The sequence below is a fragment of the Pygocentrus nattereri genome, chromosome 18 (genome assembly GCF_015220715.1).
Source record: "Pygocentrus nattereri isolate fPygNat1 chromosome 18, fPygNat1.pri, whole genome shotgun sequence".
NCBI lineage: Eukaryota > Metazoa > Chordata > Actinopteri > Characiformes > Serrasalmidae > Pygocentrus > Pygocentrus nattereri.
This window is the reverse complement of record NC_051228.1, coordinates 30153025-30172277: the sequence shown is the minus strand read 5'-3', so window position 1 is coordinate 30172277 and position 19253 is coordinate 30153025. Positions and strand designations below refer to the sequence as shown.

Here is a 19253-nt window from a genome sequence, read left to right as displayed (position 1 = left end):
CCGGTGCGGTTTTGCGTTTTACTCGGGTAATAAGGTCAGTTTGGTCGCTCCCGGTTGGATTACGAGTAGAGAAGGGAGGTTTTGAGTAAATGTCGCTGAGCGGCGAACGGGCTGAAGTTATGGAGCTGTGGAAGAGTCACGTGCGGGCCGAGCTGTTTCAGAGGGACTGCTTACAGAAAGACCCTTTCTCTGGACTCTTCACTAAAGGTCAGCGGTCCACGTCTAGGTTTGAGTAAGTGGGGTCAGTTGTCACTAAATGATAGTCTTTTTAATGACTACCCCATGAATTCTGAAGTAGTTTTTAAGAGAATTAGGAATTTCAGCTCGACAGGTGTCTTTAAATCCTTTGTTTAGGCTAATTTATGCTTCGTGCGTTGGGTCTTTTTCCCCTCCTGCTGTTTTTAACTGCGTAGTACGGAGACCGTAACGGGCAGTGGCAGGAAAACGGTAATGGAATTATGTATTTCCTTGAAAATACAATTCATTTTGCAAAGAAACCCAAAAGGTTTGCGAGGGGAATGCGGAACTATTGCAAGAAAACCCATTTTTTATATTCAGTTTTATATATATTTATAACCCGATTTAATATTCTGAGGTCAGTATTCAGTTTGTTTTTTCAATATGATTGTGTAAAAAGGCTTTGGCTTTGGCTCAGATGAATAAAGTGCTTATCCAGAATAGTGATTTTATAAAACAGTGCAAGTCTGCACTCTAAACTACTTCATATAAAACCTTAAATGGATGTTCTTTTCTCTTTTTGTTACAGTATTGATATGAATTGTGCTGTTAGTTCATTGAGAATAGGGCTCTCAAACTCAACCACTGAAAGGGCCAAAAAATCTCAGCAAATCCATGGGCTGGAGACTGCCTATATAATTATTTCATTTTAAAAGTAACAATAACCTGACCTGGCCAAATATATATAATAGAACAATGGGCTACATTAAGGACAAGTAACTGGTCAACCTCTTTAACCTGCCCATGTCCTTGATCTAAACATTTGGTATTGCATCTTTGCTGCAAGTTCATTAATTCATTCTTGGGATCAATTTCTGAGCTGCTGTGCTGAGTGATTTAGTGGGCAGCCTTTAATTGAAATGCATCTAGTGTTTTGAGAAATATCTGATGTGGAATTGTGTAGAATTGCACAAAATTGAGGTGTAACTACTGTCCCATAGATTGTTCTTGGGGAAGAGGGGGTTGGGGGTGTGGAAACTACATCGAGGTGCATTCTGGGCATTGTACTGCAGCACACCATTAAATGAGCTAATATTAATAGAAGTTCAGAATTATTTTGTCGGTTTGACAGGATTGTGCCACGGGCACATCTTTGCAATGTTTTGTTTATCTTTATGTGTAAACCAAAAAAAAGTCATGGTTAAAGATTTGAGTATTGCACAGTAATCAAGTTTTCAATGTAACTGTAGTGTCCAAATTAGAGGAACTGCTGAATCTCCATTTGAGTTTATGGGAGGACTTGGAGAGACAAAGGTAGGCTATGAGCTATTTGGTTGTTGTGTGGTCTTTTTTCCTAAACTGAAAGATGAATTGGATCATATTACAGCGTTGTGTACATGTTACAGCTTCAGTTCAAATGACGATGGAATAAAAAGGCCCGTTGAGGGAAAAAAGACCCCAAAGCTGTATCTGCAGTTCAGACAGACTGAACATATTAGACAAAAGGTATTTGTTTCCTTCACTCAACATTAGGTGTAATATATCTTCTTTAAATATTGAAAATCTACAACAAATCCAGTCTCTAGTCTTCATTGTCCTTGGTTTTCCTCCCTCTACCGGGCCGATGTCCAGCAGCATTTAGTGATTTTTTTGCTCATAGGAAAACAGTAAACCTGGTAATTGACAAATGAATTGAGAAAACAGTAAAACTGGTAATTGACAAATGAATTGAGAAAACAGTAAACCTGGTAATTGACAAATGAATTGAACAAGGTGCGTTTAAGAGGAGACATTACCAAGCTGTGCTGGACACTGACCCTCCAGGATAGAGTTTGAGACCTTCAGTCTACCCACATGACCCTAGTAGTGCATTTTTAACTGCATTTCAACATAGCCTTATTGATTTGACATCTGAAGTTTTTACTGATTCCTACATTCTGGTACAAAAATTGTAATAATAAGATTAATAATAATAAGATTTCTATAGTGCAGTATAATACTTCTATAAGAAAAGCTTGGGCACTCCTGGCCAAATGACATATTTTGTTGATTTTAAGTACAAAGATGTAAGCACAATCTATGCAACAATTTTAAAAGATATTTTTACCATTCTACCATGTTAACACACAGTTACTTTCATATTTTAGAAACTGACAACCAGGGAATGGATTCCAAAAGGCATTTGCAAGCTGTTATATGTAGGAGATATTGGGGGAGGGAGCATTACTAAATACTGACTTAGTACTGTATCCAAAGTTTTGCATGTGAAACAATTACTATTTCACTACTAAGTTAATCAAATGAAAAGTAACTGCGTTAAGAATTGCAGAATTTTTTTTTCATTATTTGCTGCAGAAGTAGTGTTTACTTTTCAAAAATCCTGTTGAAATACCTGTAGTGTGTATTATTATTATTATTATTATTATTATTATTCTTGGTGAAAGATAAATCATTTAAATTATTTTCTTTTCAGCTTGCACAGAAAGTCTCAGATCTGACCAGTGATCTGTACCTCAGGGAGGCGGAGCTGCAGTTCTGTCACTCTCAGTGAGTGCAGCCAGTCACAGATCACACATAATTCTCACTTTAGTCGCTCAGGTTGTCATTATTTTACCATGCGTTCTCCTGGTGCTGCAGAGTTGCCCGCTACCGTACCGAAGCCGTTCTGCTGGCCAAAGAAGCATGCTCACTGAAGGAAGACCTGTCAGATTATCAGTATAAACTGGAGTGTCAGTCAAAGGAGTTGGCAGCATTGCGATTGGAGCAGAAGATGCTGAAGGAGGAGCTAGCAGCCACACAGCAAGAAAAAGAGGGGCTGCTTGAGCGCTGGTTGGAGGAGAAGAAAGAGGAGGCAGAGCGCCTTAATAAGCACAATGCCACTCAAGAGAGGTGAATATCTGCTTTCTGTCTGGAGATATTTTAAATGATCTTATCCACTAAATATAATTTGTAATTATAAATTATAATTACATATAACTATGTACACTTAAATCAGTAGCCCATAAACATAAATATACCCAATTTATCTACCCTTTAACACAAGTAGAGCTGAGTTCTGTCATTTTACTGAAGTTTGACCAATGATGTCTAAGGTTGATCAAGGAGACAAAATATGAGAACTGATTACAGAGACAAAATTTGGTTGTTTGTGTAATGTTTAAGGTGACCCTAATGGATCTTTATAGTAACACATTATTTCCCCAGAAATGCTATTTGCAGTTTGTTGTGCTTATCAATTATAAATGATACATATTTTTTACTAGTTGTAACAACTAGTTACTGCACTTTAAGAAATCACTGATTCAATTGATTCTGTTCTAGGTTATGTCTGTTGTTGTTCAGGCATCAATAGTATGAATTGTACTTTCATACTTGGTAACAACGAGTAATTGAACTGAGGAGTAATGACTTTTTGTAAAATTAAACCTAATCATTTAGTCCTACTCAGTCATCTTGGTCATTAAATTGGTTTGGATATAGTGATTTATTTACATGGACTGACATTTGGAAGTTTTTTCAGGCTTAGCTGATAATTTGTTTGATTTATAAAGCAGGCTATACTGAATATCATTTTTGTATAATATATGCAGGAGCATTCTGTATACTCCTGAGTCCATACAGTCCACATATGGAAACTAAGCAGCAAAACAGCCCTTTTTAGCCCAGATTGCTTCTTGAATCAGATGCAATACAGGTCAGCCAATCAGAACAAAGATCCTTGACATATATAAGTGTTAGAGGCAAAGGAGCAAAAAGAGTCTGTTTAAGGGATAAAGAAAGGTTGGAAAATGGCCACGTAAATATGAACTGTAACTATTTTTATTATATAAAACCCCACAAACATCATAAGTGTATCTCAAGGAGAAAATAATATACAAGAAAATCTTTGGATATGGGCCCTTTAAAAATTTATTGCTTTTTGAGGTTCTAAATTGGATATTTAAATATATGTTGTATTTGCTTTAGATTTAATACTATCACAGGCAAAAGTCTGAACACTCCCACTCAAATTACATGCAAGTTAATACACTCTTAGAAATAAAGTTATGAAACAGTCACTGGGGTGGTACCTTCAAGGGTACATCTCAGTACCTTTAGTCAGGGAACATAATTGTACCATAACCCATTAAAATATTTTTTTCTAAGTTATATTGAAACCACACGCCCCATCTCGTCTCCAGCCTTTTTATTTTACTGTTGTTTTAACACAGTAGGTTATGAAAAAATACAGATGTACTTTTCACCTCTGAAAATCTTATTTAAGGTACACAGTTGGACCTCTAAGCCACTGTTGTACGTTTGAGGGAACTTTTACACTGTTTGTACCTTGAAGAATGAAAAATGTACCTGCACAGAACCTTTATTTCTAACAGTGTACAGAGAACAAGCCTAAATATGGTGTTTAACTGCTAATTTTAGTGTACCAGTTTTTGTTTGCTGTGTTTAACGTGTTTGAGCGTGGGGGCTTTTTTTCCACCAATATGTTAAAACCGGCTAATACATAGTAATTATGTATTAAAAGTCAGAAGTCTGTTCCCTGTAGAGGATGTGTTTAACTTTTCACTTAGAAAATTAACAAATGTCATGTGACCAGGACAGCCAAACATTTTACATACTACCGTCATTGCATCGTAAAGTGAAAAGACATGCACTACACTAATCGTCTGGTCAACGAGCCAAGTGTTGATTTGATCTTTGTTATTCCTCCTTACTAGATGGAATCGCTTTGCTGGGCAAATGAACAAGCATCTCTTCGGAGGGTCTCATCGTCAGAGGCGTGTCGCTTCCAACAGCCCACAAGTCTTCCAGAGATATTCAACTGAACAGTCACTGCCAAAGAAGAATAAATGAATGCCTTGTTTATTTTTTTTTTTATTCAGTCTACAAAGAATTAGCATCCGTTGCACTGTGCTAAAGCTCTTTGATTTTATAGAAAATCCCTTGAGCAGAATCACTGTACTTTCACCAAATCAGTTATATTGTGCAATAAAATGTATTTAAAAAATCTTTTTTTAGTTTATGAAAATCATCTCTTGAAACTCTATCTTGTATTAAATGAGAGAGACGTTGCTTAGACATTTTTATTTTATTTAAAAAATTAAATAAATTCTGAAATTCCAAAAAAAAAAAAAAAATGTAAATGGAAAACAATGTTTTTCACAATTATTAAACTTGTATTAACTTGATGGAGACTATATATTTTTTTTATCTGAGACATTAATCTCTAGTCATCTGGCAGAAGTTTTCATTTTCACCAAAAGCAGCATTTTTATTTACACAAGAGGGTGCTGAATGGCAATGTAAAAACACCCCTGAAACGCACACACAGCCGTCGACGGTCTTTACAGCACCACTATAGCACACGCCATGTCAGCAGTGATATGAATGAATGAAAAATGAAGGAGCCTGCATACCTGAGGGTTGGATACAGTATGCCATGGATAACACAAACAGAAGTCATATTAGTATTCAACCATGCGTAATTGCTTACAAAAGCTTTCTTTGTAAACCGTTATGGAGGCGATGAGGTTTGAGAAACCATGTTCTGCCTGGGATGCCCAATATGTTCTGTTCATATTGTTCAGCACGTTTCAGTTGTAATTGATGATCAGTAAATGTTACTAAGACATGAAACTTAATCTTAAAAAGGCATTTCAAAATCAACTCTAGAAGATCACACAGAACAACAAAATAGCATAGGTTCTTTTAATTTGGATTTTCTTTCCAAATCTCTTTCCTGCTTTTATCCACTAAAGGATGGCACACGCAGCACGTAAGCTCACAATTTGCTTATGATAGGATGAATTCTCTGTGGCGTTTTTTTTCCCTCCTGCGTTCAAAACTCCTTGATTTAGCACCTTTCCTCAGATTTTCATCCTGTCATTAAACTGTAGAAAATGGTCTCTAAAAGTCCTTTTTTTCCTTTGAACAATTCAGTCAAGTATTGGCAAAATACTGCTTCACCAAAAGGATGTCATGAAGCCTAGGAAAGAGTTTCACTATGAGAGACTGTTCGTTTGAGTTTATTAGTTGGTGGTCTTTGTGACACTGAGTTTCTAGGTCAAGTGCAGGGGGGAAGCCTCAGCAGTCCTCTTCCTTATCATCAGTGGTTCCTTTTAACCTCAAACGGGCAAAGTCTTCGAATACCAGGTCATCGTCCTGGGTGAAGCTACTGTTAGAAAGAGAGAGATATTAAGTGAGAGAACACCCCGACATAAGACAATCTATGTTTTTCAGTGAACAAATGTTAATTAGAAGAATCTGCTCTTCATAAACCAGTTAATGTCCACAAACTTACTTTGTGTCAAACTCTATGAGGTTGGTGTCAATAGGTGGGTCTGCCTCTGGTACAGCTGTTGAAAATAAACAATGTTAATAATCACTGGCATCATATGATGGATTATAAACAAACTTAAAACTGCACTATGTAAGATATGGGAATCTGAAGACCCGTTTAGAAACGTTTAATTAGATACAACGGAAGAGGAACATTTTGTACTGCTGGTTGTGCTTCGGAACCCACAAACAGATGAAACTGATGATCGTGAGTACATTATTCAAAGAGAGTCAAAACATGATGAAGAATGTACAGCTGCAATGGAGAATTTCCCTCTGGGATTAATAAAATGATCTATCATATCTTCATCTGTATAATGTTGATTTTGTTTTTGAGACTTAAACATTGACCCAGACTGTCTTTTTGAGTCTATGCCTGTGACGTTCACATGACGTAGTCCAAAATACACTAATAAATTATGCCAGGCTTAAGGTTAACTACAGCAGCACATGAACAAAATATTTAAGCATGTTCTCTCCTCCTAACTTTCAATTTTAATGAAGCGGTCTTACACAGTGCTGCTTTAAGAAGTGTCAGAGTGAAAGTAAGTGCAGTCCTGAAATACTACTCATTGAATAATTGTTTCTCTATTGCAAGTCCTTTGCTTTCTGGTCTTGATCTGTGTTCCAAGGACACCAGTGGCCAAACACAGTTTGAACGAATCCTGGATTTTTTGTCTTGCGATGGTGGAATGCTTTTTGCTGTACTACACTGCAATAGCAACTTAAGCTGCACACCTAACCTGCTCCAGCAAGGGCCATGTTTTGGGTGATGAATAGTAAACAGCTCTTGGACAAATCAGAGTCAATCTACTGGAGGCGGACTCCTATAAATCATTTCAGGTGACATAATTTACAAATTGCAAAGTCATCAGCTATTACAACAAAATCAAGATAGGAAATGAAGGATGGTAACCATTCAGCTGCTATGGTATTTACAGAGAACCGTCAGTCGTAGGTAAGCTGCTTGACTCTTCTGCATGTTTCAAGCAGTTAGTTGTTTATTGTAAGATGTGCACATCAGGATTAAATCTTAAGTATCTAAAATTAGGTTGACAATGAATGTTGGGGGTTTCCATGAAGCTGTAACTTGGTATGGAACCTTGACTAAGCTGAACGTGCTTCTTGAGACAATCCTCAGGCGTGTCTGACTGAATGAGTGCAATGGTGGTGCTACTCTGTATTCAGTGTTGAAATATAGCAGGAATGAATGGGTGGGAATACCTGAGGCTGGTCGAGAGCTGGAGAGGTCTATAGGTTTGGGATGCATTAAGACGAAGGGCAGCTCAACTGAGACGTCTCTGTGGGAAGCAAAAAGGAAAACGACAATGGTTCTATTTGAAAAATTCAGATTTGTTTTAACGCCGTTGAGAACGAATATTCTGGTGTGCAGATGCGGGTGTTATCCCATTAGAATTTCACAAGAGAAAAATGAGCAGCACAAACGGCAAACTTCACTGCAAACCTGGACAGGCAAATCAGGAAACCAGTGTGATGCATAATGTATATTTACCTCTCCAGCAAGCTGCTTAAAAGCCTGATGCAACACAGGGGGGGTTAACAGACAGATGTGGGGGAACACAGAGAAAAATATGAAACACCAACAGAGAACAGAACGATGTGAAAACTCAAATGAAACAATGTATCTACAGGGTGCTGCAGAAAGACATGGAGGTTAGGGGAGAGCATCAGCCGCTTTCTCACTAGTGGAAATTTAATCTTTAATAAACGTAAACACCGACCAGCCAATACTTTGTCAAGTACGACTCCTTGTATCTACACTCACGTCCATTGTATTAGCTCCACTCACCATACAGGAGCACTTTGTAGTTCCACAATTACAGACTGTAGTCCCCGTTTCTCTGCAAACCTTGTTAGGCTGCTTTTACATTGTTCTTCAATGTAATGTCAGGACCCCCACCGGACCACCACAGAGTTTGTATTATTTGGAAGTGGGTCATTCTCAGCACTGCAGTGATACTGCCGTGGTGGTGGCGTGTTAGTGTGCACTGTGCTGTTACGAGTGGATCAGACACAGCATCAATGCTGGAGTTTTTAAATACCCTAGCATCACTGCTGGACTAATAGTCCATTAACTATTGTGTCTGAGCGGGTAAATCACCCAACTGTACTGAATACGGCCCAACAGTACCAGAGTTGTACACCCCTGAACTAGAAGATGACTAAACACAGCAACAGATGAAATTTTGTCTCTGACTAAACCTACAAAGTAGACCAACAAAGTAGGTGTGTCTAAAAATGTAAAAATGTACTCCCCAGTCTATACAGTACAAGCTTCAAAAGCAGCTATTTTGAATGACTTGTTTTTGTGATGTCACAAGATCCAATACGTCCATATATCCACTTATTCTGTCTACAGCAGTTTGGCCCCACTCATCCATGCTAAAGTTATAAGGAGTGTTCCAGCCTGGACTCTTTTTGAATGAAGCAGGGCAGCCAATCAGAACAGAGGTCATTAACATGTATCAGTCTTAAAGACATATGTCAATGTCAATGCCAATTTTATTTCTAGAGCACATTTATGGCACTTAAAGACATAGTAACAAAAACAGTCTGTATAAGTCCCAAAATTAATTGTTAAGAAAAAAAAATTTAGACGACGGTTTCTGATATACAAAACCATACAAATATCATAAGTAGACCTCAGGGTGAAATATATAAAGAAAAATATAAGCTGCAGGCCTTTTAAGGCAACTGGATACTCAATTATGAGAGAAGAAAGGACGTATGCCACTGTTTTTTGTCCGGGGAGCACGACAAAGAAATAATTTTCTAAGAAGATAAATAAATTTAAAATGCAACAGCACAGGAAAGCTTTTCTTTTGTAGTTTTCTCTTACAGGAATTTCATGAAGTGTTTTAAATAGAACAGTGGGGACTATTCATTTTTTTTTGTCTAAAAAATAAATAAATACATACATACATACATACATACATACGTTCAATTGATGGCACACATAGTCTCACGACCCCCATGTAAAACTATCAATACTAATATGTGTATCTTAACACTCCATGAGCATTCTTTTGCGTCAAATTCATATCATGCAAGACAGTGCCAGGAAGCAGTAATAATAGTAGCCCTGTGGCCAGTACTGGCCAACTTCCAGACCAAGCTAAATGTTCCAACAGTAAAACAATACAAGATCAAAGCTATGAATCATATAACTAATCAAAAATGGATTTATGTAAAGTGTACTTGCTGAAGTCCTTTGACGCATGAATTGTAATAGCTCAAATAATAGTCATCCAGTCCCTGTGGAGAGAATAAATGCCAGACTGCAAATGCACCCTGCTACAATATAACTGCATACAGAAGATGGGACTGTGTCAGAGGAGCTGGTGACTCACCCTCCGCGGGAGACGACCAGTTTGACTTTGACTCGATACGACACCAGAACTCCGAGAACCTCCTTGTTACATCCATCCTTAACACTGCAGAAGGCAAGGGCAAACATGTTTAACAGAGCAGATTAGTCAGTTCCTGATTTTAAAAAAAACAATAGTAGGGATGCACATTGGAAACAGCCAAGTTTAGCCTCAGGCAATGTATTGTTTTTTTTGCAAAAAAGAATACACTGAATAGAAAATAACACAGAAGCCTCAACACCTAAATACATGATCTTTTTTCGGTATTTAGTGTGTCCACGTTTTGCCTTCATATCGTTTTCATTCTTTTCAGGAGACTTGCTTTAAGTTTTTCAAAGATATCTACAGAGATATTTTTCCATAGCTGTGCAGCAATTTTGTGCCATAAATAACATGATTCAGGTAAGTGAACTTATGCTGTGTCGGAATGCTGCTGCACCAAAATGTCACAGCATAATTATTCGTGACTCATTGCGTTTTATATCTAGCTGTCTCTTCCTTTCAGTGCAGCACTTTATTTGCACCATGTTCCTTAAAAAGCCATATTTTAAAATTGAAAAACTGAAATGGCAATTTGGCCCACTAAAGAACAAATAAAACTGCAAGTTGGCTAATAAAAACACTATAAATGTGCTAGTGTGTGTCATGTGCATATTTACCCCACACATTGTGAGAATCGGATTTTAAAAAAGCCTAAAAAAATTTCAGCCATCGGCCAATTTGATGGTAAAGGAATCTGAACGGGCCACAAAAATTTAGGAGCAATGAATCTCTTCAATATAACTACAGACAAATGCACTCCTACAAAAGAGTTTTAACAATAGAAGTACTAACATGGTGCTGGAGGCCAGGTTGGTGTCTTCATGTTTGAGTTTGCCATCCAGTGCGAGCCCTCTTTTCTCCCTGTTATTGTTCAGGGTGGGCGTGAGGGTGTACACCTTACAGAATGTGGAGCTGGACGATACCTGGTCACTGAGAGAGCACAGGAAATTGTTTAACTGACTTAAAAGGGTACTTTTAGGAATGTTTAAAATTCAATAGGGCTGCACAATACACCAACTGGCCACTTCATTAAGCACATCTAACTTTTATCTACACTCACTGTTTTCAGTTCCACTTACCATATAGAAGCACTCCATAGTTCTACAATCACAAGCTGTAGTCAATATATTAGCTCCCTTTCACCCTGTTCTTCAGTGGTCAGGAACCCCATGGGCAACATCCTGTTACCACTGATGAAGAACTAGAAGATAACCCACTTGTACCACCACAGCAATGTCACCAAAATGTCAACGTCCCTGCAGTGTTGAGAATGATCCACCACCCAAAAATACCTGCACTGTGGTGGTCCTGACCACTGAAGAACAGGGTAAAAGGGGGGCATAAAATTATTCAGCGAAACAGATGGACTACAGTCTGTATTTGTACAACTACAATGTGCTCCTTTATGGTAAATGGACCTGATAAAATGGAAAATTAAAAAACATTGTGTGATGTGACAGGGTTAAAGAGTGGAATGTATTGTTCTAACCAAAATTATTTGTTTGTTGGATCACATGAACACCTTGATTGTACAGCCCTATAATGCAGCAATATTTACTCTGTAAAATATTACTCCAGTATAAATATACAGTGATTAACATTAATAGTTACTCTGCCTCAAGTTGAGCCACCGGACATTTGTACTGCGCTGTGCTGAACAGACAGATATCAGCATACTGCCGCACTGAGAATAGAGGACAAGGTTATCATATCAGAGTGCAGCTGGCACAGATTGACAGAATATTAAATATATATATATATATATATATATATATATATATATATATATATATATATATATATATATATATATATATAAATATAAATAAATAAAAAAGACTGTGCTAAAGCCAGAGACCGCCCTTCATTTATTAGATTTCCAGTCAAAGCAGCCATTCGGTACAGGTTATTCATTTTTCAGTATCAGGTAAAAGAAAACAGGGAATTACACAAAGTGACAACAAATAAATAATAAAGTCATTTTTTCAGTATTTAGAGTATCAATCTTTGAACTTCCCATTTTATCATGAGACTTGCTTTCAGTTGTTTTAAACAAATTTTCAGGAATATATTATTTCCACACCTCCAAAAGTTCAGTCTTAGAAATTGCTTGCATTTTCTGCTTCTCACAATTCAAATAATCCTACAATCCTGTTGAGGTCTGGACTCTAGGGTGGTCAGTCCATTGTTGTATAAACACTGAAAGCTTGGTTTGGTTTGATTTCTTCCTTTTTTGCCCATTTCCGTTTCTCAGTGATGGCTTCTTCTCTCAGCAACACATCCTCTCAGACCAATAGTCTTTCCACAGTGGAAGTATGATTTTCTCTATTTTGACTTTCCTCTTCCTTATGTAAGTAGTTTATTTTAAAACTAATTTCTTCTAAAAACTAATAACTTGTACTTAATTGACTTGAAAATTAAATAAATGAAAGGTGATCTGAGTTTCGAATAGTACTGTAGAGGAATATCTTACCTGATATTTTGACTCTTTTGACAGTCTTGGTTGAATTGTTGGTCACATGGACATTCACACTGATGGGTTCCCCATGGTAATACAGCTGTACAGAGACAGTACAGAGTCATATGAATGTACTACACTACAGAATTATAATGTATTCAGCATATCCATGTGTTAAATATATGCTAGTCACCTCTTTATCTAAGGAGGCCTCTAGATGCAGAGAGCGATCAGACATTAAAAAGCTTCGTGTTGTCTCAACCATAGGCTGGGGACCAGGTTTCTCAGGAGCATACTGGACTTTCCGAATCACTAATCGAACAGAATTTCTAAAACAAATGTGCAACAAAGCAAGAAAAGTCAAACGTTGATTCTGACAGGACCACAACACTAACCACAAACTTCACAAATATCTGATGAATCCATTCGGTTGTGTTACACATTACAGGCTTGCATGCTTTAATCTATGTAGAAGGTCCAGTCAGCTTACCTTTTGTGAATCTTCTCCTCAACTGACCTGGCACAGAAAGCTCTGATCTCATAATCTACCCCACAGGCCTGTGCAGGACACAGACACAAGTTAGTGAGCTGAGAAACCAAACTTCAAACCATCAGAGAAGATCAATCTATTAAGATCTGTGCAGGGCAGCGAGAAAGGTCAGTGAGGTGGAAAAAACTGCAAGTCTCAAAATATCAGATAAGAGAGTACATACTGTACAATCTATTAAACTATGTAAATGAATTTATAAATGTCTAAGAGAAAAAGAGTGTACAGGACCAAAGCTGAGTCTAAGGCCTTGTCTACACGTATCCATATATTTTTAAAAAGATCATTTCTTCCCTTGAATTAAAAATACATATTGCCTGTAGGGGGCAATAACTGCCCATAAAATCTGATGCCATACACCTCCAGAGGAACTCTGCTAGCATATGCACCGTACAAAACACAGAGCATGCTGCAAAGCCAAAGCAGAGGGTTTCCAATAAAGTGATGGTGGCATGTTACAAATACAGTACATTTTGACCTGCAGATGATCAAACCCTTCGTCACAGTGACAAGAACTGGGTGCAGTAAATTCTGATGCCTCCACACTACGGCTTAATGAAAAAGTAAAGTTAAATTCAGTTATAAACATGCTAAAATACGTCAAACTTGCAAGCATCACAGGGAATTTTAGTCACTTCATACATGTCCTGTTAAACACAGGATGTTGCTCAATGTCCCAGTGAAATCTCATGTAAAAGTGCATGTATGAACAGGGTTACTGATTACCTTTCCAGTGTCCTCAGGACCAGGCTGCAAGGTAACTGAACATGGCAAGTTTTGAGGGATCTGAAATGGCATAATATTCAAGATGTACCAAGCCTTCTAGAGACCACACGTTTCTTACAAAAGGAAAAAAAAAAAAGTGTATATACACAGTAGACATTATGGTGAAAATGTTGCTATACTTACTGTAAAATGAAAAGGATGAGCATGCTGGCCCAATTTCTTCAAAAGTCTTTCCTGAAGGCGACTGTTGGGCTTGCGCTCTTCTGGTATGGGTGGAAAAGCTTGAAACGTTGATATGTAAAGATCTTTCCGAAAAGAAAGCCCAAGAACATCCAGGTCCTCACGGCCATAACGGAAGGCACAGGTTAGTGTCACAAACACTAGGGAAGAATGGGAGATGTGAATGTAGTGGGGCAGCAGCGAAGTAGCCTTACATTTTGAGAAATTAGTTATAAGTATAAAACTAGACAATTTATAATCATCACAAATTAAAACAAAAATTCAGTTTTAAGTCATAACTGAAAGTGTTCATTTACCTTTTCTATCTTTGAGATATTCAGGATCTACTAAGATGACCCCATCTGTAAAGGACATGAACATAAATACCACATCAACTCTTACAATTCTAGGTTTCCACTATAGGGGCCTTTTAGGGCGTTCAAAAATGAGATGTTGTGGCCTGCACTTACCAACAGGGTCCACCTGATCTAAATGATCCACAAAATCTCTTTTCCCCAGGTATACTGTGATCTGAAAGATTGAAAGCTATTTGCCTTGATCACAAAAAAACAAATATCACAAGCAACCTACAAAAACAACAGGACAATTACTGCACAAAATGGTAATATGTTGAGTTACCTTGCAATTTGGACTGGATTTCTTGAATACCCTACAGAAAGATGATAATCCATCAAGTTTAAAACTAAAGCAAATGACAGTGCAAGTGCTACAAACAGAGCTCTGGTTGTAAGGTCTTATTATCCAGGAAATGATTCACTCAGACAAATGGCAAGCTAAAAAAAAACAAAAAAAAAAAAAAACAAAAACAAACAACAACAAAAAAGCTGGCCTAACAAGATCAGTGCATCGCCTATTCAACAGCAGCCCACAAGCAGTGGTCAGTCTGAAAAAAGGCTTTCTTTGAGGACTATTATGCTTTAGACCACCCTTCTTATAAATACGCCGATCAAAATACGTTTCAAAGTAAAAAAAAAAAAAAAAAAAAACGTTTCAAAGTAAAAACTATCACATAAGTAGTGTAACACAATGTTTCAGGTAACGTATTCACAAGTTCACGTAATAACTGTGAGGAAGCTTCCAGGGACATTGAACTCTTCAGTTCCCCTCACTAAAGTTACCACTGTGCAAATTTATTTTCAAGAGCCTTTTTTCTCAAGATCGAAGCATTTCACACCAAACCACTCTGAATGACTTCGTTGACGTTAACCATTTAGTTAGCCACAAATTTTTTAAAATGGGTGGAGTTCCCCTTTAACGTTAACTCTTTAAGTGACGGAAGATGGTGCCCGCATTAATAACCTGCGTTAAGAAAGCTCATCATTATTATGTACCACGCTATCCTCCTTAATCACATCTGGCAAAGCTTACAAAACTGAGAAAGGCTAACTTGTGTGCTGAGGGCGCGCCTGTTCTTCCCTAACTAGCTAGCTAAAGAAGCTAAACCGCTTCTGTTGTTTATCACAAACAGGTGACGCTCTATCGCCAGCTAACCTACGTTACCACCAACTATATCAGCTGTTAAATTTCACACGGGCACTGCGGATTATAAAAACAGTTTCGGCTCAACAGTTAGGTCCAGTAATTGAAATTTAGCCGAATAACACAGTTGGGTGGCTAACGAAGGCGCTTCTCTAGTTAGCTAACCTGGCTAGCTAGCTAACGGTAGTTAACATATTAGTGAACCGCCGCTGCGAAGAAGGAAAACAGACACACTGCGGTTTTTGGTATATTTGGTAACGTTAAGACTGGGCGTGTAGAAACTCACCGGGTGCCTGCCTTGTCACCCATATCCAGGGGAAATGTGGCCGTCAGAATATGAGGAATCTGTAGCGCTTAAGCGATACGCTGTGTAGTAAAACACATCTAGCGCTATTTTAGCCAGCAGCCTCCGCTAAGCTCAGAGCCGCCAGCAACAGCGAGCAGCTGTGAGGAGCGGAAACAGCAGCGCGGTCTGCAGCAGCGCCTCTGCCGCTGAGATTTCCCTTCATAATAAAATAGATCATGCACTCTTCCCCAGCTTTTGTTTTATGGCGCTTGGCAAACCAAAACAATAGCATTTACAGAGTTTCAGTCAATCTTCTTAGATTTTTCATTTTGCATTAACATCAGATTATATGGGTGTACATTATCACGCATAATTACCCTTTTGCAGTTGTATTATAATACAAGCAACCAAAGCACTCCATATTTTCCCTGCATTGTAGCGAGGATTACGACTGTAGCCGCCACAGTTTGTTCTACAGCTATTAATATAGTATCTGCCTGTCTGCCTCTCTGTCTGTCTATCTACAAGTAGGAACCTTAACAAAACAATTAAAAGTAATGTGAAAATGAAGAAACTTGAAGAAGGAATGTTGAGGATTCTGCACTATTTCTAGCTCACTATTCAAACGTTAGCAGCAGTGATGAGGTCTGTTATTTTTTGCGTCTTTTTCCTTCCAGTGAAGCTCGTGTTATTACGCCTCTCAGTTAGATTTGACCTGCTCACCGGGGGCTTTTACATAACCTTATGGAGTCAATGGAGTCGCTTCACATAACATGAGCAGAAAAAAAACTAAGCAGTGGAGGAGGAAGAAAAATGAGCATTAAAGAGAAAAGTTTTTAAGTCAGGTTTTAAAGAGGGAAAAGAAAAGCAGCCCCGGAGGGACTGAGGAAGGTAATTCCAGAGTTTGGGGGCCATGGCACTGAAGGACCTCCTTCCCAAAGTGGAGAGTCTGGTGCGTGGGACAACAAGTAGGTTATTACAAGAAGACCTTAGGGAGCGAGAAGGAGTGTAAGAGGTGAGCAGTTCTCTGAGGCAGGGGGGAGCAAGGGTTATGCAAGGCTTTGAAAGTGAGTAGTAAAATTCCAGTGTAGCTGAGAGAGAATGGGGTGATGTGAGATGAACGCTTGGTATGGGTGAGAACTCTAGCTGCAGAGTTCTGAATGTACTGTAGCTTTTGTATTGACTTTACAGGGAGACCAACAAAGAGGGAGTTACAGTAGTCAGTACGAGACATAATGAAGGCATGAACCAGAGTTTTTGCATCTTTATGGAACGGTCGAAGACGAGCAATGTTACGCAAATGAAAGAACGCGGTCTTAGTGAGGAGCTTGATATGCAGATCAAACTTAAGTGATGGGTCGAGTAAAACACCAAGATTTCTAACAACAGGTGCGGGCATAACGAGCAGGCCATCAATACTAACTGAAAAATTGGATGACTTTGATAGTAAATGTTTAGGGCCAACCAGTAAGACTTCAGTTTTATCAGTGTTTAGCATGAGAAAGTTATTGTGCATCCAGAGCTTTAAATCAGAAATACAATCAACTAGTTTACTGGGAGGGGAATCTGAGGGTGTGTGTGTACTGAGGTATAACTGAAAATCATCAGAATAACAATGAAAGTTTAGGCCATGGCTACGCATGATCTGACCAAGGGGTGAAATGTAAATTAAGAAAAGTAGGGGTCCAAGAACTGAGCCCTGTGGTACACCACATATGACAGGAGAGGTGGAGGACTTGTGTGGACCTAGTATGACCTAGTATAAATTGCTGTCTGTCTGTAAGATAAGACCTGAACCACTGTAAGGCTGTGTCCATGATACCAATAGAGAAAAGATGAGAAATGAGAACATCATGATTAACACTATCAAATGCTGCACTTAAGTCGAGGAGAAGGAGAATATTGAGAGAGCCACTATCAGCAGACTGGAGAAGATCATTAACTACTCGCAGAAGAGCTGTCTCAGTGCTGGGTTGAGTACGGAAACCAGACTGGGGTGTTGATTACAGATGAACAGGCCTTGAGTAGAGGGGTGGGGGCAGGGTCAAGCTGACAGGAGGAAGCATTAGACTTAGTGATGAGTAAGTGTGACAAATATACAAAATATGTGACAAATATACAAATATGCTAATACGTGTCATTTTTTTGAAATCCATTTACTGTAATATCAGATTTCTATGTGGGGGTACACCAAGTTAATACTTTTTCACTGAGACTGTTATATTGATAATATGATTTATAATGGAAACATCTGCATTAAATTAGAAAATGCACATAGCACAATAAAAGCACATTCAAAAATCATAATTCTAGTATTAAATACTTGGAATCTGAATTCAAGTTCAAATATTTTAAATTGGCTATTTCAAAGCTTTAAATTGTTTGCATTCACTTGTGTTTCTTAAAGCTGTGCCTGTACCCGAGCCATGTTTAAAGTATATTCTTAAATTTAGATTTACTATGTAGGTTCTGCATGTACTCTATGTGTGCCTGTATTTTCTTATATATGTTTTTCCTCACCCAATCATAGATTAAATAGCAGTTTTATCAATATCTTCCCACTTTGCTTTACATTATGATTTGAATATAGGTAGTAGAAGTGATATGAGAACAGTGGGCCGATGACAATGTTCAGTATTTATATATATATATATATATATATATACATATCTGTTAACACTGATGTTGATACACAGACATTTACAAAATGTAGAAACAGCGACAAGACCCACCTAGATTATCATTGAGTAGAAATATAATCCTATAGCATCACAAATGCAATAAAATGAATAAAATGTAGATGTTTCAGCACAGTAGCCCAGCATCACCTACACATTCTGCTCTTCAGTAGCAGACAAAAGTAAAAGATAAGGAAAACACATTGTTAACATAATAGTTTACTTGCTTTGTCTTGTCCTCAACCTAGGCAGCTTTTAATGGAAATAATACAGGGTAACTGGCAAGGGCTGAAGTTTTTCAAATTTTTAAAAATAGTTGGCTCTTCAGGCTAGTGTGGCTGCAGGTTTTTAACTCCAACAAAGTGAAAGAGGTTTTCACTGCAACAAAGCAGGAGGTCACCTGATGAAATGTTTGAAGACTAAGACTGACTGATTAAACTGGTGGAGTCAGGTGTGCTCAACTCTGTCTTTAGAGCTTCCTCTCTCTCAATGCAGCTTAGAATCTCCAACTCTCTTCTTTAAATCTTCTCCTCCTTCTGACTCTTTCAAAATGCCATCATCTCCTCTATCTCGGCCTCTCTCATGCACTGCTGTCCGGTCTTCTACAACACTCAAAAAGCATTTGTTATAAACACTTTTTGTATGCTAAAGCAAACTGGGCAAAAGTCCTAAAGAAAAGTGGTTGGATTCATCTCAGAATAAACAGCTTTGGGATAATGAACTCTGTCTATTCAAGCTGGATTAGTTTTACCTGGAATTTTAGCATCTGAGGGTAATGAAAGTGATTAGTGAGCAGATCAGATTGGCGCAATCAGCAACGTCCATAGTTTTACAGTCTAATGGCAATAACTGCAGAGTAAATAACCTAAATGGAGTTTCTTTGGTAGTACTAATC

General features: G+C 38.1%; 2 protein-coding genes across 4 annotated transcripts; one reads left to right on the top strand and one right to left on the bottom strand.

Moving 5' to 3' along the window:
* The first annotated feature begins 58 nt into the window (after positions 1-58).
* Positions 59-5267, top strand: si:ch1073-143l10.2 (uncharacterized protein LOC565165 homolog). Its single transcript, XM_017692631.2, has 6 exons — positions 59-207; positions 1428-1491; positions 1584-1683; positions 2651-2724; positions 2815-3066; positions 4893-5267. Exons 1-6 carry the CDS (start codon positions 90-92, stop codon positions 5026-5028), a joined length of 744 nt encoding a protein of 247 aa, XP_017548120.1. The 5' UTR covers positions 59-89; the 3' UTR covers positions 5029-5267.
* A 601-nt stretch (positions 5268-5868) lies between these two features.
* arrb2a (arrestin, beta 2a) lies at positions 5869-15880 on the bottom strand. Of its 3 annotated transcripts, XM_017692637.2 has the most exons (16): positions 15681-15879; positions 14534-14564; positions 14365-14425; positions 14212-14256; positions 13859-14055; positions 13676-13735; positions 12893-12960; positions 12596-12731; positions 12418-12502; positions 11556-11628; positions 10737-10874; positions 9885-9968; positions 8027-8050; positions 7738-7814; positions 6476-6530; positions 5869-6349 (listed from the first exon to the last, which is right to left on the bottom strand). In XM_017692637.2, the coding sequence occupies exons 1-16, from the start codon at positions 15701-15703 to the stop codon at positions 6259-6261; spliced, it is 1248 nt and encodes a 415-aa protein (XP_017548126.1). In that variant the 5' UTR covers positions 15704-15879; the 3' UTR covers positions 5869-6258. The 3 variants fall into 3 exon arrangements, 2 of the variants coding, with proteins under 2 accessions (XP_017548126.1, XP_017548127.1); XM_017692638.2 differs by lacking the exon at positions 8027-8050 and having other exon boundaries at positions 15681-15877; XR_001857626.2 differs by lacking the exons at positions 5869-6349; positions 6476-6530 and having other exon boundaries at positions 8027-9789; positions 15681-15880.
* Positions 15881-19253: the final 3373 nt, after the last annotated feature.

Coding starts and splice junctions, on each gene's coding strand:
- arrb2a (XM_017692637.2), bottom strand. CDS start 15,703: ATGGGTGACAAGGCAGGCACCCG. Junction 10,875..11,555: donor GTGGCTCAACTTGAGGCAGA/GTAACTATTAAT, acceptor GTGCTCTCTCAG/TGACCAGGTATCGTCCAGCT. Junction 6,531..7,737: donor CAGCTCTCGACCAGCCTCAG/GTATTCCCACCC, acceptor TATTTTCAACAG/CTGTACCAGAGGCAGACCCA.
- si:ch1073-143l10.2 (XM_017692631.2), top strand. CDS start 90: ATGTCGCTGAGCGGCGAACGGGCTGAAGTTATGGAGCTGTGGAAGAGT. Junction 2,725..2,814: donor CTGCAGTTCTGTCACTCTCA/GTGAGTGCAGCC, acceptor CTGGTGCTGCAG/AGTTGCCCGCTACCGTACCG. Junction 3,067..4,892: donor CACAATGCCACTCAAGAGAG/GTGAATATCTGC, acceptor CCTCCTTACTAG/ATGGAATCGCTTTGCTGGGC.